This window comes from Neomonachus schauinslandi, chromosome 10 (genome assembly GCF_002201575.2).
Source record: "Neomonachus schauinslandi chromosome 10, ASM220157v2, whole genome shotgun sequence".
In the NCBI taxonomy this organism is placed as follows: domain Eukaryota; kingdom Metazoa; phylum Chordata; class Mammalia; order Carnivora; family Phocidae; genus Neomonachus; species Neomonachus schauinslandi.
The window spans coordinates 111,141,412-111,166,466 of record NC_058412.1 but is presented as its reverse complement, the minus strand read 5'-3'; the positions used below and the strand labels follow the sequence as shown (position 1 = coordinate 111,166,466).

At 53.3% G+C, this 25,055-nt stretch overlaps 1 protein-coding gene across 1 annotated transcript; it reads left to right on the top strand.

Moving 5' to 3' along the window:
• The first annotated feature begins 430 nt into the window (after window positions 1-430).
• On the top strand, window positions 431-23,383 carry XKR7 (XK related 7). Its single transcript, XM_021689239.1, has 3 exons — window positions 431-1,017; window positions 20,979-21,181; window positions 22,428-23,383. The coding sequence occupies exons 1-3, from the start codon at window positions 431-433 to the stop codon at window positions 23,381-23,383; spliced, it is 1,746 nt and encodes a 581-aa protein (XP_021544914.1).
• The last annotated feature ends 1,672 nt before the right edge of the window (window positions 23,384-25,055 follow it).

Genomic DNA, 25,055 nt, shown 5'->3' with positions numbered 1-25,055 from the left:
CTCCTCAGACCTAGGCCACTGGAGGTAAACAGAGGAGATAAATGGAAGAGGAGAGGATGGAGAGGGGGGCGGTGAAGAAAAGAGGAAATAAGGAAGTGCAGTGGGGTGGGGATGAGAGGCAGAAAGCGTGTGGCTGGGGCCCCACGCCTCTGAGGAAGGAAGGAGAGGGTGACCTGGGATGCTCTCCCCTCCCCTCCCCTCCCCCTCTCCCTTCCCTGGGGACCTGCGCCCATCCGGCCGCAGCCCTGGCGGGGTCGGGGAGGGACGGGGGAGGCGCCGAGGGGAATGAATAATTGAAGTAGAGGGGAAGAGGAAGAAGAGGAGAGGAGGACGAGGAGGAGGCGGGAGCCTCCCGCACAGGGTCCTTCCCACTCCGCACCCCACCCCCTCCGCCGCCCGGAAGTCGCTCCCCGCCTCCTGCTCCGCCAACATGGCCGCGAAGTCGGATGGAGCGGCGGCCGCGGCCGGCCCGGGGCCGGAGGGGGCGGCCGGAGGAGCCCGGAGTGGTGCGGGCGGGCGCGGGGAGACGGCGGCGGCGGCGGCCGAGGGCCCCGGAGTGACCGGGGCTGGGGGCTCGGGGCCGCGCTACGAGCTGCGGGACTGCTTCTGGGTGCTGTGCGCGCTGCTCGTGTTCTTCTCCGACGGCGCCACGGACCTGTGGCTGGCGGCCTCCTACTACCTGCAGGGTCAGCGCACCTACTTCGGCCTCACGTTGCTATTCGTGCTCCTGCCCTCGCTGGTTGTGCAGCTGCTCAGCTTCCGCTGGTTCGTCTACGACAACTCAGAGCCCGCGGGCGCCCCGGGACCCGCCGTCAGCACCAAGGACAGCGGCACCTGCGGGCCTTCCATCAGCACCAAGGACAGCGCCGCCACCTTCCGGACCAAAGAAGGCAGCCCCCAGCTGGGTCCCGGGCCCGCGCCCTCCTCGGCCAGCGCCTACCGCCGCCGCTGCTGCCGCCTCTGCGTCTGGCTGCTGCAAACCCTCGTCCACGTCCTGCAGCTCGGCCAGGTCTGGAGGTAGGAGAAGCGCAGGTGGAGGGAGCTGAGCTCGAGGAGTGGGGGTGGCGAGGGCCTACCTGCCGCCCCAGCCCTACTCTGACCTCTCCAGACCCCCTTGCGTCCTGACCTCCGCCCCGCCCCACCCTATTGCAGTTCTGATTTCTTCTCTGCCAGCTTCTCTCTGACCTCTGCCCTCAAACTCTGACCAACCCCAGTGCCATCCTCTCTGATCTGGCCATTGAGGGAAGAAGGGATGGAGCAAGAAGAGAAAGTGATCCTTGGGGGTGTGAATGAGGAGGGCCCAGAGCTGAAGGGGATGTGTGAAGCTTGGAACAGGGCCCCAGGGCTCCCTCCGGCCTTGACCCACTCCTGCTCCCTCCAGCCTTGACCCACTCCTTTGCCTGAGTGCCAAGCCTCAGCTTAGGAAAAATCTCAGAAGTCCTTCCTTGCTCTCAAAAGATTCTCAGTTTGGAATTGCAGTCCATTCCCAGCCTCCTGGGAGAAACAGAATTTGAGGTAGCTAAATGAATATCCCGCCCAAACTTTTTGGACTTCTGGTTAAGGGTGAGCCAGACCCTGCTGAGAAGCTGTCTGGCTTCTTCTGTTGCTTAGGACTCCCCCAGTGTCTCCCCTACCCCCCACAGGGCCGAGGGGATTTTGGATCTTGAATCAGAGATTAGATGGCCACTAGCTGTCCTTTAATCCCAGGGCAGTGAAACAAAACTGAGGCTTTGTACAAGCAGCCCACTTCCAGGCTGTCTGCTGAGCTGAGCTAACTGGAGACAGGGGGAATTCTGAACCTGGGCTTCCCCTTGAATCAGAGTTCCTCTGGTAGCTTAGGCTCTACTGGGCACTGACAGAATGAACTTGCCCACTATGTGATCTTAGATAAACCTCCCACCAAGCCTTAGTTTCCTCACCTGTGAAATGAGGGAGAATCCTTCCTTATCTCATCTCATTGGTCTACCATCACATTTTCTTACCTGTTGGGATGGTCAGGTGAGAGGAGATCTGCGTGAAGGCCCTGCAGACTGTAATGTATTTTAGGAATGTAATAGATTATCATGATCACAGATGTGGGGAAAGCATGGAAAAAGTCAAAATCACTATAGAGAAGTAAAGGGTAATTACTGCTGTTGTTATATTTATTCTGCTATTTGTTAACACATTCTGCCTAACTCAGAAGATTCAGTACTGGGCTGAGGGTTGGAAAGAGGACTCCCAGGGTTTGTCCCAGCTGCTCATTTGCTGTGTCACCCTTGTTGTGTTGCTGAGTTTCTCTCTGCCTTGGTTTCCCCATCCATGCCTTGCTGAGATGATGTGTATATTCCATTTAGCTTGCCCTGAGGGAATATGGAGGTGGAGCTCTATCCACACAAGGTGGTGTTATTATTATTAGCTTGACACATAAAAATATTCATGTCTACATCCAGGAACTAATCTGCATTTATCATTCTGTGCCTGAGTGGACAGATGGTGATAGATATTTTTAGATTCTGAAATGGTAACTTCCTATTCTTGGTAGCCAAAGCTTCATCCTCCTTTCCCTTTAGCCTAAAGTGGGCCAGCTGCCCCTCAACTCATTGGCTACCTCAAACCCCCTCCTCCCCTGGTTGAGAATCTACTTACAAAAAACAAATACTTCTTTCTTGAACATAAACTGAGTTTCCCTCAAACAGGGCAAAAAATGACCATGGGGGTGGGGGGGGGGTAGGTCTTAAGGGAGTGGATGGAGATGGCTGAGGGTCCCTGGAGCACCATAGATTCTCAGATAAAAGGGCTATTTCCACTCTCCCCCATTTGTAAACTGAGGGGGTTGGGATGAGATGATTTTGCAGGGATGACAAACTAATGGCCCCGGAATTGAATATGGCATACAGAAGTGTCTTGTTTGGCTTGTATAGTATTTCAAAAATCCAGAGTTCTAGCTTCTCTTGGGGGAAAAAAAAAAAAAGGAATCTAGCAGTATCAGGCCTGTAGCAATTTAGACAGGGTATATTTGTTTCAGTTTGTCCAGTTTCATTCCCTTTGATCACATCTGGACCATTTCACTTAGGCATTAGGGGTATGAGAGCCCTAATTTATAGTTCTATAACAATTATTTTATTAAGCAATCACTTTGTGCCAAGCCTATTGGTTGCTTTTTTACCTGTTTCTTCTCCTGTGTCCCTCCTAATACTCCTGGGATGTGGTTGTATTGTTATTCCTACTTAACAGCTGAGGGAATAGAGGCTCAGAAAGGGGGCATCCTTGCCCAAGGTCACACAGCTAAGGAATAGAAGACCTGGGACTCAGGACTCTCTGCCTTCAAAGCCCAAGTTCAATTTATCCACCCTGCAGTTCTGCCACTAAAGTGTCCCCCAAGCTCAAAGAATTATGAGTCTGAGATCCCAAGATTCCAGGAGATAGGAAGTCAGAGCTTCTGCTGCACTGAGATAAGAATGTGAAAGGCGGGGGAGGGATTTGAACATTGTGGGCAAGGATGGGGAGAGAGTGTGTATTGTGGGGAAAGTGCTGGACCGGGGGCGTGGATCAGGAAACCCATGGCTACATCAGGGTTTGTAACTAGCTCGCTAGGTGACCTTGGGTGAGACTCTTCCCATCTTTGGGCCTCAATTTCCCTGTATGTGAAATGAGAATATCAGATCTGATGACCTTAGGAGCCTTCCCTTTCTGGAATTCTGACTCTGGGACTGGTTATCAGAGCTGAAGTCTCTGGACCCCTGTCCCCAAAGCTCTGGATTCTAAAATGGCCAAGGGTCTGGCTAAATGGAGGAAAACCCAGACAAGATAGAGAGAAGCCACTGGGGCTGGCATTCCTAGAAATTAAGCAATGTTGGCATATGTTCGCTTACCACGTGAAATGTTCCCACAATGAACATGTTCACTGTTCAGCAGGCCTTGGTGCAGATGTTCTGAGTGGTAAAACCTGGAGTAATGAGGAAGGTGAGGTGTGTCTGAGCCCTACAGGACCCAAGCTGGGAGACTGGCCAGTCCACCTTCTGATCTCACACCCTCAATTCTGAATAAAATAATTTGAATTATAAAAATTGCTTGCCACTCCTCAAGCTTATACAATGCTGAATCAAAAGTCTCAGTACTTTGAGGAGCCAGGTAACACAGACCTGTGACAGCACATGGGCTCAACTGATTAGGCCGGATTCTGTTCCCAAACAACCCTGTGAAATGGGTGCTATTATTATTTTAAACACAAAATGGGGCTCTGAGGAGGCAGAGGAGGGGAAGGAATTCATGGGCACTGTGCACCCACCTCGTCCCAACAGGCCCCAGATGAGGTGCTCTAGACACTGGATCTCGTTTTACCCTGAAACCTCCCCTCTGGTGGCAATTGATATACCCAATCAGACCAGAAAATGAGGCTCAGAGAAGTCAAGTAACTCGTCCAAACTCATCCACTGAGGAAGTGGGGGAAGGGGAGGTGCCAGCCCAGCTTTCTTCATCTCCCAAGCCCAAGTCCTATCTCTGGCACCCCCACACTGGCTGCATGGGAGGATCCCGGAGCAACGGCCCCACACAAAGACAGATGGATCCCTGAGAAAATCAACCACAGATCCTTTGGTGGGACATGGAAGCTGGCTGTGAGCTGGACAGCAACCTGTGTTTTGATCCCTCCCCGCCCAACCCTAACCCTCGGAGCTGTTAAGCCACTCAGGGTTGTTAAGCCAATTAAAGTCCTAACCCTGTCTTCTCTGACCCTGTGGGCAGCAGAGCAGTAAACCATGAATCCTGCTTTCCCTAATCTTGAACTCACTGGGCCCAAGCTTTTCCCAGATAAGCATAGTTTGCTAAGCCAATTAGTGGGAGATGATCTGGCACAGGATTCCTCTGAGGCTGTCAGGATCTGGGGACCCAACATGGGGAGGGAGGGATGGAGGGAGGCAGGCAGACCTTTAGAGGGAAGGCCTTACCTCTAAATACTCCCTCTATGCCCCAGCACTGCTCCCTCTGCCTCCTCACAAACCTGCACTCAAGAGAAGTTCTGAAATGAATTAGTGACCAACTGGGTGTGAAAGTCAGCTTCTGGGTCTTCTCTCTGGGAAGCTATATTCTTGGCTTAATGGTTAATAGTACAGACTCTGGATTCAAATGTCCTCAGTTCACTTCCTATATGTGATGGTGACAAGCTATATAATCTCTCGGTGCCTGAGTTGCACCTTTGTCATCTAGGGGCCATCATAGTACCACCTCTTGGGTTGTTTCTAGGTTTCATCTGATAAGGTGTACCAAGGATTTAGCAAAGGGCTGGTCCCATTGTTAAGTATCCAGGACCCTTGGATGTGAGTAGTGCCATCAGCCTGGTCTTTGTTCCCTGTGGAAGATTTGTTCAATTCGCACACGGCCAAGGAGGGGGCAGGAGGGCACGAGGGCCTCGAAGGTACCTGTTTATTTAAGCTGTAGTCATTCATTCCGCTAATATATGTAGCACCTGCTGTACACCAGACACTGTGCTACATGCCGGGAATAGAGTGGTGAGTAAGACAAAGTCCCTGCTCTCATGGCGATCAATAGTCTAATGGGGGAAACCAATAAACAAGTAAAATCACATATAATATATATTGTAAACATAATCTGAAATCTAAAGGGTCAACTGAGCGCTATGGAAAAAGTGAAACAGCGCAGGGGGCTGGAGTCCCAGGGAGGAGGGTGTGGCTCTTTGAGGGAAGGTGGTCAGGGCAGGCCCCTGCAAGGACATGGCATGTGGGCAGAGGACTGAATGAGGTGAGGGTGAGCTGCATGGAGGCCTTGGGAAGGATGTCCGAGGCAGAGGGAAAGAGAAGAGCAAGGAGAAGGCCTGTGTGGCCGAAGCAGAGAGTCGGGGGACAGTGGAGGGGTTGATGGTAGACAGGCTGGCTGGGGCTACATCACGCAGGGCTTCATAGGCCAGGGGAGGACTAGGGCTTTCACTGTGCTTGAAGTGGGAGCCCCAGAGAATTTGAGCAGGGGAGGAATAGGGTGGACTTGACTTGTGTTTTACAATGTGCATTCTGGCTGCTGGAAAATAGAGCGGTGGGAGGCCAGAGTAAGTCTGGAAACCCCCGGGAGGATACCACTGCTCCGTGATCCAGGTGAGGGAAGACGGGGGCTGGACCAGGGTAGTAGCCGCAGGGGTGGGGGTCTGTTTCAGGCACAGTGGACAGGGTATCTGTCCCTCTTTTGTCATTTTCCCCACTGGGGCCAGACTGTTAATGATTAAGAACTCGCACTCTGGAATCAGCCTTATGCATCCTGTGTCTGCCACTTTCTGTGATTTGGGGCAAATGGCATAACTTGTCCGTGCCTTGGTTTTCTCATCTGCAAAATGGACATTCTAATAATAATACCTTTCCCATGTGGCTAGAGGGGGCAGTTAAATTAAATAACGTGCACATAGTGTTTAGCACAGCACCTGGAACACAGGAAGTGTGCAATTCTCTTCAGCTTCTACTATTTGTATTATTCTTTATAAAACAGGTCAGGGATTGGATTCCATAGTGGTTTTCAAACTCTTTCACTGCCTTCACACCATCATTTTCAACCTGAAATCTCTGAGTTTCTCTTTTCTGATATTTTGGTTACCAATCTAGGATTTTATCTGTACCACAGCTGAAACATGTTTACAACCCGCCCCCCAAACTCGATGATTATCCACAAGGTTCCTCCCTGTTCTGACTTTGCAGGGTTGTTCCAGGCCAGCCTCGCCACCCACCTCCTGGGAGACCCCTTTCCAGGAGGTGCTCTGCCCTCCCCCCATCCTCTTTTCCCCGCCCATCCGGCTGCAACAGGCCATTAGAGCTGCTCCTAACAGACACAGCAGCTGGCGGCAGTTGGGCCCAGCGTCCCCTGTTTGATCTATAAAGACCACACAGGAGAAGCCCTGTGGGGAGGATGGAGGGCTGCCAGGAAATGGCTTTGAACCCAGGCAGCTGGGGCGAAGATCCCTAGGGAGGAGAAGGAGGATGGGTTGGGATCTACTCTGGCCTCTCCATTCACCACCCTGCCTTTGTTAGGGTCTTGAAATTCCTCCCCTGGGAAATCCTATCAGCCTCCAGTTCCCCCTACCCCAACCCACACCACCCCATCCCGCCTCCACCTGCAGCAGAAAGGATATTTCGAATGCTCGGATCCGACCTTTCCACCACTCTGGAGCCAGAGGGCCAGCCCAGGCTCCCCTCTGCCCCTCGAGCAGGTCCACATGCTTTAGCTTGGCATCAGAGCCCTTGGCTTCTTGCCCTTTTGTCTCCTCACTGCTCCGGGCCCCTAAGAAGCAAGCCACACACTTTTTCCCTTCATGCCTCTGAGCAGCTGCCTGTGGTCCTTCTAACGACACCCTGTCCCATTCTCCTCCTGGTGAAATTCTGCACATCCTTCAAAGCCAAGTTCAAATGCTGCCTGTTCTGAGAAGTTTCCCTGAACAAACCCATTCTGCCCTCAACCCTTCAGACCCCACCTCCCACTCCCTCAGTCAGGCAAGTTGTTGTTTTTAATCTAAAGTGGAAATTGTTTAGTTGTCCTGTCTGTTTATAAAGGAACCATAGGCTCTTGTTGAAACCTCAGGTGGCACAGAAAAGGTATAAAGAAGACTCCCCTCCCCTCATTATCTTGGGGGGGGGCACAGAGGTGGGGTTATGGGAGATTTCCACTTACTAATTAGATATTTCTTGTACTGCTTAAAGATTTCCTTTGGTTTTTAATTAACCAAGAAATACATGTATGCACTCACCTGCTTTTAAAAAGTCAGATCCTACTGAAAATTTTAGTTACCTTTATAGAAACTTCAATGAGATCATTCCTCCTCACCACAATTCTGTCAAGTAGGGGGTGTAGCGATAAAGAACAAGGATTTTGGAGCTCAAACTCTGGCTCTGCCACGTGTAGCTGTATGACCTTGGGCAAGTCACTTAACCTCTCTCGGTTTCCTCATCTGTGAGATGGGATGTTAATGTCCCATGGCTAGACAGGTAGCCGTTGTGAAGGCTTATTGGTAAATGTAAGGAACGTGCCTTGCACAGGACTCAGCATATCATAAGTGCTCAATTAGTGTGAGCTAGCGTTATTGGCCTGTATGACAGATGTGGAAATATGGCACAAAGAGGTAACAGCCTCCCAGTTACTGAGTAGCAAAGCCAGGGCTTAAAGGGATGCAGTCAGATTCCCGAGCCCACATGTGTGACCACCAAGCCATCCTGCCCTCCGCTAGTTAAGTGTATCATGTATTGCTTTGGGAAGAGGAAAAAAAAATCAGAAGGATATATTTAAATTTTGATTTGAATATAAAGTACCCACTGTTAACATGCTGGGTTCTTCCTCTCAGACTTTCCCTCTAGGCACAATTACTCATTCCTCTTCAGCCCCACAGTCCTGATCATATTCTGTTGTGATTGCCTGCCCACATAGCTGGTTTTCCTACCAGATTACAAGCCTCTGGGGAGGTGAGGCCTTGCCCTTTCTTTTCTCTGGCCCCCATGGTGACTGGCTCAGAGCAAAGCCTCTGTTGCTGTTGGGGACCCTCCACCTGGCCAGCTTTGGCGGGGTCCCTAGCAGTTATTAGAACATGAGTCTGTTGAAGCAGGCTTTGTATCCGTGACTGATGTGGGGGGTGCTAAGGCAGAGTGGGACTCCGGGGCAGGGGTGGGCACAGCTGGGGTCTACTAGGCCTACATCTGCAGCCTTTCACACTGGCAGTGGACAAATGCAGGCTAAGGGCAGTGCATTTATATTTGTATAAGATGTGGTAGGAACATCCCTGGGGCTAGGTTCCCCAGAGGATGCTGGTGTGGTGACCTGGCTGGCTTAGGAGACGGATCCAGCAGGTACTCAATAAATGTTCATGTGAACGGAATGGAATCTTTGAAATCAGAATCTTGAGCAAGACACTTCACTGCCTGGCGTTCCGTTACCCCATCTGTCAAGTCCAGTTAGGGACTCGAGAACACTGGCTGAGTTCCCTAGGACTCAGACACGAGGGCAGGGTAGCTGAGAGCTTGGGGTGCTGGTGGGCTCATGGCTCCATGATTTCCTCATTGTGTGACCCCGGGCAAGTTGCTTCAGCAGCTAGAGCTCTAGTCTCATCTGTGAAATGGGGATGGTGATAGTATGCACCTCTTAAGTTTCTTGTAAACATGTCCTGAGATAATATAAATGCACAGGACTTTCACATACTCTATGCTCAGAAAATATGCACTGCTGTCACTATTATTATTGGCCCAAGTAGCAGCCCACCCCACTTACTCAGTTACAAGATAGGGGATGGAGGAGGGGCATCAGGGGTCCTAACGCTTGCTAATCCTCATCCACAGACAGTCTTTCAAGGAAGGAGACTTTTTTTTCTGTGGCTCCAGAGAGAGTGTGAGGAGAGATGACAACCCGAGGTCCAAGGGAAGCAGAATCTGTTTGAATAGGAACAAGACAGCTAGACAGTGAGGCTGTCGAGGAACAGAGCGGGCTGTTCCTGAGGCTGTGAACTCCTCGGGGCCACATGCGTGCAGACAGGAGCGGCTGACTTTGTCAGGGAAGCTGTAGCACGGCCTCCTGCCCTCTGTTTGGAGGGTAAACTAGACGATCCGTAAAGCCCCTTACAGTTTTAAGACTCTGTGATCGAACCTGGGGGGCTTGACAAGGCTTAGCCGCCACACCACTGGTTGCAAATCGGTGGCCCGCGGGCAAATCCATCCTGAGGATGTGTTCGTTTGGCCCACGCGGTATTTTGTCCCTACTGCCTGATGAAACTTTTTATTATGGAAAACTTTTAAATATACAAAAGTAGAGAGAACAGGATAACGATCCCCCTTGTGCTACCACCGCCCTGTTTCAACAATTCACTCCTGGCCAACCTGGCTTTATCTAGGCCGGTGGCATCCAATAGAACTTTCTGTGAAGGAAATGCTCTGTGCCTACACTGTTCGGTACAGTAGCCACTAGCCATGCATGACTACTGAGCATTTGAAGTGTGCCTAGTGTGACTGAGAAGCTGAATTTTAAATTGTATTTAATTTTGATTAATTTAAATTTAAATAGCCATATGTGGTTAGTGTAGGACACATAGATGTTGCGGACCGTAGGTCTAGACCCCACCCTGTTCCTTTCCCTCCCATGTTATTTTGAAGCCAATCTCAGAGGACATATCGCTGCATCCATAAGTATTTCAGTACATCTCTAAAAAGATAGGCTTCTGGGCGCCTGGGTGGCTCAGTCGGTTGGACGTCTGCCTTCAGCTCAGGTCATGATCCCGGAGTCCCGGGATCGAGCCCCGCATCAGGGTCCCCGCTTGGCAGGGAGTCTGCTTCTCCTTCTGCCCTTCCCCCTGTTCATGCCCTCTCCCTCTCTCTCTCTCTCTCAAATATATAAATAAAATCTTTTTAAAAAATAAATAAAAATATAGACTTTTAAAAAGTACAACTAAAATACAGAATACCATTATCACACCCTAAACAAGGAATCATAATTTCTTAAAAATTTATATGGTAGGGGCACCTGGGTGGCCCAGTCAGTTAAGCAACCAGCTCTTGATTTCAGCTCAGGTCATGATCTCAGGGTAGTGAGATCGAGCCCCAAGTCAGGCTCTGTGTTGGGCATGGAACCAGCTTGGGATTCTCTTTCCCTCTCCCTCTGCACCTGCCCCATCCTCTCTCCCTCTCTTAAAAAAAAAATAATAATAAAAATAAAAATTCATATGGTGTTTTTAAAAATTAGTTGCCAACATTTCCAAATTGGAAATTTTTTTTTTTTGCACAAATATTCTAAGTTCCATCTATTCTTAAAAAGTTGAAATTCCATCCACACTGGGCTCACATTCTCCTAGGGCAGCAATCAGCTAGAGCTGCTCTACTTTCTAGACAAGGCACCCATCTCTCCTTCCCAAGAGTACCCAATAATAACAGCTTGGCCTCTTTACCTTCTAGGGGCTCACAGGCCAGGGACAGATGGAAGTGGTACTTTTTGCCTTCCTTGGTCTCCAAGTACTTTCAGATGCCACCAGGAGACTGGACCCAACCCTCTTCCCACACTGGCTCATACCCTGACGCACAGGGACAACTCTGCCCAGGGATATCAGGAAAAGAGAGAAGCGGGGAGTGAGGGGCAACGAGCCCTGGGCTAGAGTATGGGGTACTGGGCTTTAGTCTCCACTCTGCACCCATTTCACAGATAGGGAAAATGAGACCCAGAGAGAGGAAGAGATCTGGCTGCATTCATACAGTGAAGGACAAAAGAGGTGGGGACCCGGTCCCAGATGCTTTGCTGGAGAGGGGCTGCCTGCTTCCCTGCTGAGTGAAAAGAAGAGCTGGTGGCAGTGGGTGGAAGGGGAGAGGGTCTCAGCTTTTCAGCCAGAGCCTAAAATTAGTGGCAGGGAAATGTTTGGCCTTAGCCCAGCAAAAAAAGAGGTGCCGTGACTTCATAGAGGGCTGCTAAGGAGGAGGGAAACAGCCCAGCTCTCAGCACTGCACGAAATGGGAGCCAAACGTGTAAAATCACATTCTTTTCTGACATTTATGACTCATTTGGCTGCCAACCCCAGGAAGGTCCCATTTTGCATTCTTACAGGAGTGCTCAGCATTGAGAGATAGACAGATGGGAAGGGAGCCTCAAGGCCATTCCCTACAAGAGCTTCCGGGGTCCCTTTGCAGGTAAGGGGAGAGGGCCCAGTTTTTCCCAGAGGACCCACAGACTGCATCTGGGTCCTCAGGGCCTGACTCAGCTTGATTTGCACCCAGTGATGAAATGGGGGAGTCACCGTTCCTTATTTGAGATGCAACTCTGATGCTTCTGGCTGTTGACCTCGGGCAAGTCACTTCTCCAAGCTCCTGCTACTTGCTTCTGGAGTCCATGCCCTAATGTGGGGGCCATATTCAACTCTCACCTGTAACTGGTCTCCCACCTTGCCCCCTTGCTTCTCCCCACTCTGTTCCCCACAGAGCTCTCCCTCTAAAAGACAGAGGTGCTAGCTAGCTCTACCGTGGCTCCCTTGTTTAAAACCTCTCCGTGGCTCCCCATTACTCTTCCGATAAAGGCCAAATGCTTCACCATGGCCCCCTTCACCCCTCACTTTCTCACCTCCTTCTCTGAGCTACAGCCTTTCTGACCATATACTGCTTCCTTGCCACTCAGGACCTCTGCCCATGTTGTTCCTCTCCCAGAAATTCCCTTTCCTCCCTCCTTCAGCCCATTAATTCCTGTGCCTGCTTCAGATCACGGCTCTGTAGCCCCGTCCAGATTTCCCTGACTGCCACACCTCGGCAAGCAGGACCAGGCCAGGTCTTCCTCGGTGCTGGAGCAGAGGGTCCTGTTTGGAGCATGTCTGGAACCCAAGGAATGTTTGTCCTTACCAGTTTACATGCTGATTTAAACAATGTCCAGGTCTCCTACTTCGGCAACACCAGGTGGGCTGGGTCTGTCTTGCTCACTATCGTGTCCACCAGCGTTTTAGCACAGTTCTTGGCACATAGTAAGTTTTTTGTTTTAAGGTATTATTTATTTATTTGACAGAGAGAGACAGCAAGAGGGAACACAAGCAGGGGGAGTGGGAGAGGGAGAAGCAGGCTCTCCACGGAGCAGGGAGCCCTGTGCGGGGCTCGATCCCAGGACCCTGGGATCACGACCTGAGCCGAAGGCAGACGCCCAATGACTGAGCCACCCAGGCGCCCCAGCACATAGTAGGTTTTTAAAAATGCTGGGTGAATCGGGGCACCTGGGTGGCTCAGTCGTTAAGCATCTGCCTTCGGCTCAGGTCATGATCCCAGGGTCCTGGGATCGAGCCCCGCATCAGGCCCCCTGCTTGTGTTCCCTCTCTCGCTGTGTCTCTCTCTGTCAAATAAATAAAATCTTAAAAAAAAAATGCTGGGTGAATCAATGTCAAATAAACCTCCTCTTTTCTGAGACTGTTTCCTTATCTGGAAAATGGGGATCATGCCCACAAAACCTCCCAGGGCTGCAGGGAGGCTTTTAGCCAAGTACATTCAGAGGGCTTTTCAATGAGTGGCAGTTTTCAGGGGAAGGACAAAGACCCCCAAAGAAGACCTTGCCCTAGGATTCCCCCCAAAGGGACTTCTCTGACCCTCTGCCTCCTGGGGACAGATTCAATGAGCACCTTGGAAAGCCAGCCGAGGAGCAGGTCTCAGGTCTACCAGGAACTAAACTGGAATCTACAAGGCCTCCTCTTCCTGCTGGGTTCTCTGAGGCAGACAGCTCCTCAAACCTCGTGGCAGTCGAGTGCCCACCACTGGGCTGGGAATTTTATTCCTATCACTACTTTCTGATTTCATAGCTACCCCATAAAGTGGGCATTGAGCTGAGGGGTTCAGAGTGGGAAGCAGCTTGCCCAAGACTACACAGACAGTGAATGATGGATCTGGAATCTGAACCCAGGTCTCCCTGACTCCCAAGCTTGGTTCCTTTCCCTCTGCACTTGGCCACCTTTACTTGGGGAGCTTATAAAGCAGAGTTTATAAACTACATTCACACATTCACTCATTCAAGAAACAAATATATATTGAACATTAACTCTATGCCAGGCCCGAGGGGCATAGCAGAAAACAGGACAACCAGGGGCCCCACACCATCAGAGAGACAGACAACAAATACAGAAGCAAGAAATTAGACCATTTCAGGTTGTGATATGTGTTAATTAAGAAAAGAAAACAGGACGACAGGACAGAAAGTGGCCAGAGGGGCGGGTGGAAGTGCTTTGGAAGGGGGGTGAGGGGGATCTGGGAAGGCCTCCCAGAGGAGGTGACACTGAGCTGAGATGAAAAGAATGAGAATTTGCCAGGCATCGGTGGTGAAGCCCCTTCTAGGCAGAGGCCCTGAGGCTGGAATGGGCTTGGGGTATTCAGGAAACAGCCGGAGACTCATGAGAGGAGGAAGGTGGAGGGAGATGAGGTCCGAACCCAGATTGCACTAGGCCTCAAACGTCGCAGTGAAGATTTAACTCTAAGGCGCAGCATGACCTGCTCTAGGATTTTACAGGATCCCCCAGGCGACTGTGTTAGGAATAAGCTCTAGGAGGGCAAGGAAGGAAGGAGCCCAGGGGGACAGGAGGCCCCCAGGGCTCCGAGTTCAGTGGCCAGCGCCAGAGAGGTGCCACCTGGTGGAAGGAAGTACTTGGGTTCAGGACATTGGCTGTTAGCAGAACTGGATGGGTGGGGCGAGGGGCTGCATGGAAACCCCTTTTCTGTAGGCAAGAATCCCGTTACTAGGGCTCATTTTGCAGAGGAGGACCAAGGCCCCCAGAGGGCTTGGACTTTCCCAGAAAGTTTAGTGAAGGGTTGAGCCTGGGTCCCCTAACTCCAGTGAGTACGGTCACCCCTCCTCTTGTTTCCTCTGAACCCGTGCCTCCACCCCGTCCAACATGGGTCTTCCCTGGCAGCCATGCCGCCCACCTTCCAGGGAACCGAACCATCTTCTCCGAGGCAGGGGCCCATGGAGAGCCAAGTCTGAGTCCTAGGTCCGGCAGCTAACTTGCTGTGGGACTTTATACAAGCCCCACTCCCTTTCCGGCCCTCAGTTTCTTCATCTGTAAAATGAGGATAGTAATAGTGCCCACCTCAAAGACTGGCTGTGAGGACTGGACAATCCGTATAACAAGGCTTAGCGTACAGTTGGCGCTCAATAAATGTGAGCTATTATTATTATTCACACTCGCACACTGTCCCCCTACAAGCCCACAGAACAGTAAGGGGCTCATCCCCTGTGGGGTTCCTTCCCCGTGCCACCTGCTCAGCTTTCAGAGTCTGCAGGCCTGGCCCGTGTGGGAGACAGGAGAGCTCGCCGTGCAGGGGGGTGGTTCCTGGATGGAGCCGGAGTGGGGGAGCTGCTGGAAGCTGCTGTGTTTTTGGCCCAGAGCCATGAGGGGGAGTGGAAAGGGGCGAGAACACACACTCAGAAACGCCGAGACCGACAGATGGAGGAGCTGAGGATGTGAGAGACGCAGACAAACAGAAAGAGACCCAGAGTCGGGAGAGGAACAGGCAGGGGAGGATGGCAGGGAAGCCAGCAGCCATGCCGAGCCTCGAGCTGAGCAGCAGACCACCAGATGAACCAAGCAGCCGAGAAACTGAAAGACAGACAGACGGACCAATAGGCATACCTAGAATTCCAGAGACAGACAGACAGACAGAAAAGCAAGCCCAGTATCCAAAGGCACAGATAAAGCTATCCTGACATCCAATGGACAGACAGATTGATGTTCCCAGCCTCGAAGAGCAGACAGACAGACAGACAGGCTGACCCAGGACCCTAGGGTCGGTCTGACTAACAGATGGACATAGTATTTGAGAGACAACATGACCCATCGTCCAAGGGACAGACAGGTGAACTGACCCAGGGTCCAGGGCAAGACGGACAGATAGATTGACAGATAGACAGATAAATAAATAGGCTAACCCCACATTCAAGGGACAGACACAACAACAGGCTGATCTGAGTGACAGACAGAGATAGTGACCCAGACCCAGGATGTGAGGGCACACAAAAGGACCAGTCCAAGCTGGCCATCTGCATGGATCAGAAATCCTGACTAGTCCTGGAGACTCCAGCCGACACAAGAACCAAAACCAGGAGAAAGACAGGGCAACCCCGACACTGGCCCAGAAGCTTCCTGGCTTTCTCAGGGACGTGAGATCCTTTCCTCCTTCCTCCTTCCTCCTTCCTTCTACCCACTAGAGAGGAGCCCCCGAGGTCAGGGGGACAATGGGAGGTTCCTGGGTCACAAAGACAGCCAGACCCAAGAAGCAGGGAATGAGCCCCGTCCATTTCTTGACCCTGCTGCCTGCTCTCAGAGGCAATGGGATCCAGAAGAGAGAGCTTTTTGGATGCCTGAGTAAGAGATTTCACATGCTACCTGCTGCCTTCTCTCTTCCCTAGGGTTGTGTGTTTTTTGCCCCCAGCCTCACCTTCAACAATACACACTTATCTGCTCTTCCAATTTCCTCCTGGACATGCTTCTCTGAGCACAAGACAGGCAATCAGCAAATTAGATCCAAAATAGGCCCCTGAGCATCTGTTCCCACACTGTAAAGTGGGTGGTGATAAACCTGTTAGGTCTGGTTCACACTGGCCTCGGGCAGTTGAAGTCAGTGTTGTGGGGGGCCCAACCAGGCGAAGAAGTATCAGGGAAACCTTCCGGGAGGTGGAAGGCCAGAAATGAGTCAGTGAGGACAGGAGTTGCCCACGAAGTGTCCTGGCAGTAAGCAAACTCAGGCAGAGGAGCCCCGGGGCCTCCAAGGTCAGGAGACAGACACAGGCAAACACTCTCTCACCTTTAATTCATTCAACAAATATTTATTGAGTGCCTACTACACATACAGATGCTGAGGAGACAGGGGTGACCAAGGCAGACCGAGTCCCTCCCCTCATAGAGCTGCAGTGGTAAAACAGAAAATCAATGTGTACATTAATAAGAGTGTTTGATAGAGTATGTTCCGAAGAAGATCCGACAGGGCAGTGTGACAGATGAGAGTGGTTTGGTGAGGGCGGAGGGCAACATGGGATGGGTGACCCGGGGGGCCGCTCTGAGAAGGTGACGTGGGAGCCGTTGAGGAACTAGCCTCAGGAAGGTGTTGGGGGAGGGGTGTTCCAGGCGGAGCAAGTAGCAAGTGCAACGGTCCTGAGTCAGGAACGTTAGGGTGGGTTCGAGGAACCTCCAGGGCAGCTGGAGTGCCGACAACACATAAAGCAGTGGTTCGAGACGAGGAAACAAGCAGGGCCGGATGGTTTAGGGCCTGCAAGTCAAGGGAAAACCCTTGGACTTTATTCCAAGTGTGATGGGAGGTCCTTGGAAGGTTTTGAGAAGGGGAATGACACAATCTGACTGGTTTTTAAAGTATCCCGCCTGTTGCCACGTGGAGAATGGACTAGATGGGGGCAGGAGTGGATACAGGGAGCCCATCGAGAAGGTAAAAGATGATGGTGGTCTGGACCAGGGTGGAGAGAATGGATGGACTGGGGATGCCTTTTGTTAGAGACCAGATGCACCATCCACCCACCCCCAAGTGGGATTCCTTTCTCTGAGATGAGACATCCCTCTCTGTGGGTGGTATTGGTCCCATTTGTGGTGAAATCAACTTCTTCCAAATTCCCTTCAACTAGAGTGGAATAGGGTGGGCTTCCTGGAGGAGGTTTCAAGAGAGGCTGCTTGGTGATCAGGAGGAGCCAGAGGCCTCCGCCTAGCATGTGTTCCCTCTCTCTATGTGCACACCCCTCTTAGTGTACAAATTATTTTCAAACCCATCACCTCATTCAGTGCTCACAATAAAGAGGAAAATGAGGCACAGAAAGGCAAAGAGACCACCCAAGGCCACACAGCATCCAGGTCAGGGCTGGGAAGCAAATCCACAAGCCCAGCATTTTGCCATCTTGCCTTTCTGATCCTCACCGCAGGGGCTGCGACACAGGCAGCATGGTGAGTGCTGGCCCCTTCTTAAAGAAGGTAAAACTGAGGCACAGGGAAATTAGGTTACATGTCCTGGGCAGGGCTGTTTTAAAACCTTTGTGGGCCCCACATCTACCAAGCATATTAAAATGCAGCCACATCAAACACCGTATGTAAATTATATAGAACCAGATAAAAGCCAAATTGCAGTCGACTGGCTGATATCATGTTCTGTTTTGCAGATATTTAATTAAACATTTATTAATTTTGATTCTGCAGTTTTTCCCTGTGCTTTAGAGCCAATTTTTTTTTCCAGGCCTCCAACATTTTCCTAGGCCCGCGAAAACCTCGCAGGCCCTTGGCAACGAGCATTTAGTGCCGGCTGGAAGGAACAGTCACGGTTTTGGGTCCTGTTGCCAAAAGAGGCAGAGTGAGGTTGAACCCAGGTCCTCTCATCCCCAGACTGTGCCGTAGTCTTTCCACACTGCCCAATGCCACGTTTTTGGGATTCAGAGGCCTCCTTTCTTCCCCTCCCCTTCCCTACTCGGCCCACAGCAGCCCTGGGCTGGGTGAGCCCTTTGTCTGTGGTTATCTGCGGCGAGGGGCCTTGGGAGGTGGCAGAGGAGGGGGCAGGAGTGGGCGGGGAGGTGGGCAGGCAGCCTGTCAGGTGGTGATGGATGCTGGCTGGGCCAGGGCCTCCCTCATGCTGACCCGGGCCAGGAAACAGATGGTCCTCCAGCCTGAGAGAAACTTCCAGGGTGTCGCCCTCCCCCCAACTCCCCAGGCCCCTTCACGTTGGACCAGCTGGTCTCTCCTTTCTGTTCAAAGCTAGAGCCACAGGAATGGAGAAGGGAATAGGTCTGGGGAGGAAGGTGGAGGCTGGGAAATGTGGTCTGTGTTCTGGGCTCTCCAGAAGCCCTACAGGCCGTCCTGCTCTCTCTCCCATAGCACCCCACCCCTGGCCATCTCCACCTCTGCTCTCTGCGTCTCCTCGGTGCCCTGCCTTAGCTCAGCCTGTCAGCTCAGGCCTGGACCAAACCCCAGCCTCTCCTGGCTTTCCTCCAAGCCAGTCTCCAGAGCGAGCTTTCTCAGCCAGCAAGCTGATCACATCCCCCTGACTGTGGGATAGAATTCAGATTTAAAATAAAATATGAACTCTTCAGTCTGGAATTTGATGCCCTTCACAATTCTAGTCTTCCTATGCCCCTTCCTGTGAAAAGCCACCCCTCCAGGCCCAGCAAACAACTGGCCGTTCCCCTAAAGGGCCGGGCCCTCTCGTGCCTTTCTGCCTCGGCCTCACCTGGTTCTTCTGCCTGGAAGGCCCTTCTGCCTCCTGCGGGCCTTCTAATTCTACCCAAGCTTTAAATGTCTCTTCCTCTGGGCAGTCTTCCCTGATCTCCTCCCCACTCCAGCTAAAGTTACCCGTCTCTTCTCTGGGTTCCACAGCATCTTAGAGCATTTATTTCAGATCTTATCTTGTCTCTGTCCCACGGAACTCTGAGATACTTAAGGGCACAGGGCCTGGCACATAACAAGTGATCAAAATATGTTTGGTACATGAATATATACTGCAGGGATCCTTATGTGGGGGGAAGTCAGGGGCCCAGAGAATGGAAAGTACAGGGAAACAAATTTCTATGCATCGGAAGAAACACAGTCCAATTTTGGAGGTGCTCAGAAGGCAAAGGCCCTGCCTCAGGGGGTAGGGACTCCCCATCCTGGGGAGCATGCAAGCAGAAGGTGGAAACACACGGGGTTAGGATTTGCCGAAGGAATTCTAGCACTGGATGGGAGAGTTAGACTGAGGAGCCTTTGCTTTTGTTGATTCTGCTTCTGAGGGAGCAGCCCTCTTCCCCTTCCCAGTTGCTGGTCCCACACGGTGTCATGTTGAAGGTGTGTCTACACCATTGATTGGTGCTGGGAAGACCCAGGGATGGGGAGGAGGGCCCTGAATGGGATGTTTCTAGCCATGTTTTGGGGAGGAGAGTCCCAGAACGTCAGCTCTAAAAGGATCTCCAGAGTCATTAAGCCCATCCTTCTTGTTGGCAGATAGAGAAACTGAGTCCCAGGGAGGACCACACCATTCCTAAGACTGGGATACTCATCCCGGGAAACTCTGGGTATCAGCTGATCCCAAATTCCAGGGAGTACTGTGATTCCTCTCTTGGGCTGGCAACGCACAGTTGAATACAGTTGGTCCCCAGGTTCCCAAACAACATCTTAAAAATGCCAGCACCTCACATCTGGGAGTAGAACCCCCCCAAATACCTGGTTCTCCAATCTCGGCTTCAAGTAATAGGATCACTGAACCTGTGTTGGGATTTTCTTCTCCGATTTCTGAGGAGATAACTTCTAGAGGAGTACTCTCTGGTTTCAGCAAAAGGTGTGCCTGCCCCCATGAATCAGAGAATTCGGGGGTTGAGGGGCTCTATGGCTGCAACAGGCCGGGGCAGAGCTGCTGGGCAAAGACCCAGGGCAGAGAGGAGTTCTGGGTGGCAGGCCCCTTCTCATCGTACACGGGCACTGCACTTTATAGGTGCAGAGCATTTTCAAATCCATTTCATCCTCACAGCCACTTCGAGAGGGATTCACTAGGGCTCAAAGAGGGTCTGGCTCAAGAGCACACAGTAAATTAGAAGTGAAGTCAGCACTTGAACTCAGGACTTCAGAATCCCTTCCATACCCCCTACTGGGTGACCAGGGCTCCATTCAATTCAAACAAACTTGCAGTCCTGCCTGCATTCACTCTGAGCAACAGGGATTGAGCAGCTACCGCGTGCTAAGAACCGAGGGAACAGCAGTTCGCGAGCTGACCTAGTCATCCTCACGGAGTTCACAGTCTGGGGGAGATGGATGCATAAGTAGGCAGTCCCAGCCCACTGTGGGTTAGACAGAAGCCTGTCTGGAGAGGTCCCTACCCCAGGTGGAAAGTGGTCAGCAGGGGCTTCCTGGAAAAGGTCACTGTTTAAAAGCTGAGCCTTGGAAGAAAAGCAGGAGTTACCAGGGGTGGGGCTGGAGTGGGGTTGGGGAACAGGCCAGGAAGCTGGGGGTTGGGTAAGTGGGCCGCTGGAGGGGACATGGGGGTCTCCAGAGGCCTGGAGGGTGGTGAGAGTAGGGGGGGGTGCTCCAAATCCCGGATAGCGAGTGGGCCGGTTCCTGAAGGAACCAGGCTGCCTGGGTTGGAATCCTGGTTCCACTGCTTCTCGTTGGGTGACCTTGGACAGGTGGCATACCTCTCTGGGTCTCAAGTTTCCTCATCTATAAAGTGAGGACAACAGCGGGGCTAGCGGAACCTCAGTGCACTGTAAGGTGTCAGGAATCCTGCAGAGAAAGCGGGCCCCAGAGCGAGAATGACGGTATGCTGGATTCAGGGCTTACTTAGTGCCAGTGCTTTAGGCTAATGAGCCCATTCAGAGTTCCCCGACGACAGCCCCGGAGGCGATCGTTCCGATATGCCCATTTTACAGCCGAGGACACGGGCTCTGCCGGGCGCGGTGAGCAAAGACACACTGCGCCCGCGCCCCCGCCCGCGGCGCTCGCCTGCGGGCTGGGGGCGCCCCCACAGCCGCTAGGGGGACTGGCGCGCGGGGGCCTGAGCACGGCGTCCCTCCCGCAGGTACCTGCGCGCCCTGTACCTGGGGCTGCAGAGCCGCTGGCGCGGGGAGCGGCTGCGGCGCCACTTCTACTGGCGGATGCTGTTCGAGAGCGCGGACGTGAGCATGCTGCGCCTGCTGGAGACCTTCCTGCGCAGCGCGCCGCAGCTCGTGCTGCAGCTCAGCCTCCTGGTGCAGCGCGGCGCCGAGCCCGACCTGCTGCCCGGTGAGCTCCGCCCTCCCCCGCCCTCGCCCCGGGGGCTCGCTCCTCACCGCAGTCCGCTGCAGGGGGGCCCCGCCTTCCTACCACCCCCACTCCGGTCCCCTCGCTGTCCGGGATTTGGAGCGCCCCCTACTCTCACCACCCTCCAGGCCTCTGGAGACCCCCATGTCCCCTCCAGCGGCCCACTTACCCTCCTGTCCGGGGGTGGGGGGGGGGCGCTGGTCCCTCCACCTCCTTGCCTCCCTTTGGGACCCCTGGGTGCTCCCCGCTCTCACCCTCCTCCCTTCCCCCTTGCCAGGGCAGAGCAGACCCCATTTCTGCTAAGTCCAAAGAGGCCCTTGACACCATGACCACACCTCAGGCCCGGCCCTTCATTCCCCAAAGTGTCCTGATCCCAGATTGCATCCCCCCGGGGGCACCCCTGACTCACAGACCTGCTCAGTCACCCTCAGTCTCCAGAGAGCCTGTTTATCTACCCTCTCACTGGTCTTTACTCCATGGGGAGGGACTCCTCCCAGGCTTAGTCCTGGTCCCCCAACCTTGGCCCTCCCCTAACTCTGACAGACCGGGCCAACCCCTTCCGTGTCAGAGAAACACCACATCCTGGGAGTCCCCCAAGCTCCTCCCACCCAGACACTGTCCATCCCACCTTCAATGACCCAGAAGATTCTATCACCACCTCTCAGGCCCCTCAGGACCCCTTGCCCATGATACTGGGCCCCAATCAGAACTTCCCACGGCAGATGTCTTCCCATGCCCTCAGCTGTGCTCAGCTTGGATGCCCCTCTCCACACCCCAGCTTCACCCTGGTGACCTATAGCTACTAACAGTCCCCTCCTGGCTCCTCCATGCCCTAATCATGACCCCACCCCCAACTCTTCACCTTCTTTTTCACTCCCAGAATCCTGGACCCTAATTTCCCACCCTCCCACCAAGACCCCTGAACCCTGACATCCCTAGTCTAGAGACCTGGCCCTGACGCTTATGAAGACCAAAGTCACCCACCTTCCCTCTTGCTTTATGCTCCCGCTCCTACAGAAGTACCCAGCCCCCTCCGCTCTCCCTGCTCCCATCATCGCTCTGGAAGACCGCCCCCCCAGACCCTCCCCACAGCCCTCCTGATTTATAGACCCTTCCCTCACACCTCCTCAGGACCCAGCTCCTGACCCGCAACCATCCCCCTCTCCCCAGACCCTGACCCGGACCCACCCCTAACCCCGCCCACCCCACCCTCACCCTGTCTCTGCAGCCCTGTCCACCTCTGCCTCACTCGTGTCCCTGGCCTGGACGCTGGCCTCCTACCAGAAGGTGCTGCGGGACTCACGGGATGACAAGCGGCCGCTGTCCTACAAGGGCGCCGTGGCCCAGGTGCTCTGGCATTTGTTCACCATCGCGGCTCGCAGCCTGGCCTTCGCGCTCTTTGCCAGCGTCTACAAGCTCTACTTTGGCATCTTCATCGTGGCCCACTGGTGCGTCATGACCTTCTGGGTCATCCAGGGCGAGACGGACTTCTGCATGTCCAAGTGGGAGGAGATCATCTACAACATGGTGGTGGGCATCATCTACATCTTCTGCTGGTTCAACGTCAAGGAGGGCCGCAGCCGCCGCCGCATGGCCCTCTACTACTGCATCGTCCTGCTTGAGAATGCCGTGCTCACTGGCTTCTGGTACTCCAGCCGCAACTTCTCCCCTGACTTCCGCTCGCTCATCCTGGTCTGTGTGGTGGCCTCCAGCTTCGCGCTGGGCATCTTCTTCATGTGTGTCTACTACTGCCTCCTGCACCCCAACGGGCCCATGCTGGGTCCCCAGGCGCCTGGCTGCATCTGCCCGGAGTCCCCAGGACCCTGTGGCCCACCAGCCGACGCCGTCACAAGTCCCCCAAGATCCCTGCCAAGGACTACAGGCGCTGAGAGGGATGGGGCCTCAGTGGGGGGCGAGCGTGCCGGGACCCCCACGCCACCTGTCTTCCAGGTGCGCCCTGGCTTGCCTCCCACACCAGTGGCTCGCCCTTTGCGGACAGAAGGGCCTGTCATTCGGATTGACCTGCCCCGGAAGAAGTACCCTGCCTGGGATGCTCATTTCATCGACCGCCGGCTCCGGAAGACCATTCTGGCGCTGGAGTACGCCTCTCCTGCCACGCCTCGGCTGCAGTACCGGAGCGTGGGGGTCTCCCAGGAGCTGCTGGAGTATGAGACCACGGTGTAGGCCACAGTCTCCCCCACAAAGAGGGACAGGCTTGGCTGGCCCCACATCAATCACAGTGTTGAGCCCGGAATTTCAGGGCCACCCAGCTAAAGGGGTGTGGATCTGTTGGTCCAAGGGCAGAGTGGCCCACCATTGGGTTCTTTCAGGGGAGGGGACAGCCTTGTGGAGGCCCCAGCCCTAGGCCCTGTTTTCAGCCCTGTGGCCCATTTCCTAAACTCCCCTGAACCAGGGCCCAGGGAATCAACTGGTGCTACACTCCTCATTAGCTGCCCCACTTTCATGAAGGCCTCCATACGCGTCTGGTGCCAGGGGCACCCCACCCTCTCCCCTGCCTGGAGTCACCCACATGTTGCTCCTGGCGGACCTGCCAGAGACAGGGCACTGGCTGGGGTCCATGACCTAGGCCCTGTGTTCCTCAAGGGGTTTGGGGGGTGGGCTGCTTCTCTGGGGAGAGGAGATCTCCGAGAAGGCTGGAGGAGGCCGTGGAAGATGTGAGGGGAGGTGGGAGCGTCTGGTCGACAAGGTTGGTACAGTTCCTGTGGGGTCCGAGGTCCGGAGCCTGGGCAAGAGGGGAATTAAAGGAGGGAGTTGGGGTGGGGTGGGGAGTTGGGGTGGGGGCTGACAGTGCTCGCAGCTGGAGAGGGGGAAGAACCCTGAGGCAACTGAGGGGTGTAGGCCAGCAGGAGCACGAAGGGATAGCAGGTTTGGGGGAGGGGAACCCTCAATCCGCCACATAGAGAATGTTCCCAAAGTGAACTCGTCAGGAGACACCCTTTGTTGTGGGCTCTGTTATGGATGAGGTTCCAGACACCTCAGGTGAAATGTTTCCAGGAGCCATTCTTTGTTCTAGATGAGTATCTACAACATTTCTTCTAGATAAAGGTCTTGAATACAACAGATAAAATGTCTAGGAAGATACTCTGTGGCTCAGTTATACATGAGGTTCTAGCACATTTAGCAGAGAAACTGTTCCAGAGAGACATTCTTAATTCTGGATTAAGTTTTAGAACACCTAGCTGCTAAAAATGTGCTAGAGAGTCACTCTGATCTGGATTCTGTGATGAGGGCGAAGGCACTGGAGCCCTGCTATTCTGCTCTGGGAGATTCTAGCACCTGACATGGGGGTGGGGGAGGCAGCTCTAGAGCCCCATGTGAGTGGAATATTCGAGGAACGGGTCCTCCCGTTCTAGATTTCTGGGGTTTATAGGAGTTCTATGCCCCATCCACCTTGGTCCACAGCCATCTTCCCCAGAGGAAATTGTCCTTACAACCCTTGAGACATTTCAACTGCCAACTGGTTTCCAGCTGAAAAAAAATTAGCTCTGGGGACATGACATAAATCTTGGCTCTCAGCCACCCTGCAGATGCAGCTCTCTGGGATAGCAGCTGGAAAACTGACTTGTTTTGCCTCCGATCTGACAAATCTCTAGAACCTGTAGTCTATCCCCAAACATCCTGGGGTGCCCATGGGACCACTTGCCCACGGCCCCTCCTCTTTATCTGGGACAGCCAGTTCTGGATAGGGTGGGGGAGGATGGGAGCGGAGAAGCAGGCAGTTCTGTGGAGTGAGGGGACAGAGCCTCTAAACAGAGCTTGGAACCCCCCCCCCATGTCCCTACTCCCCCATGCCAACCAAGTAGTGTTCACTACAAGGGCACAGCAGGCAATATTA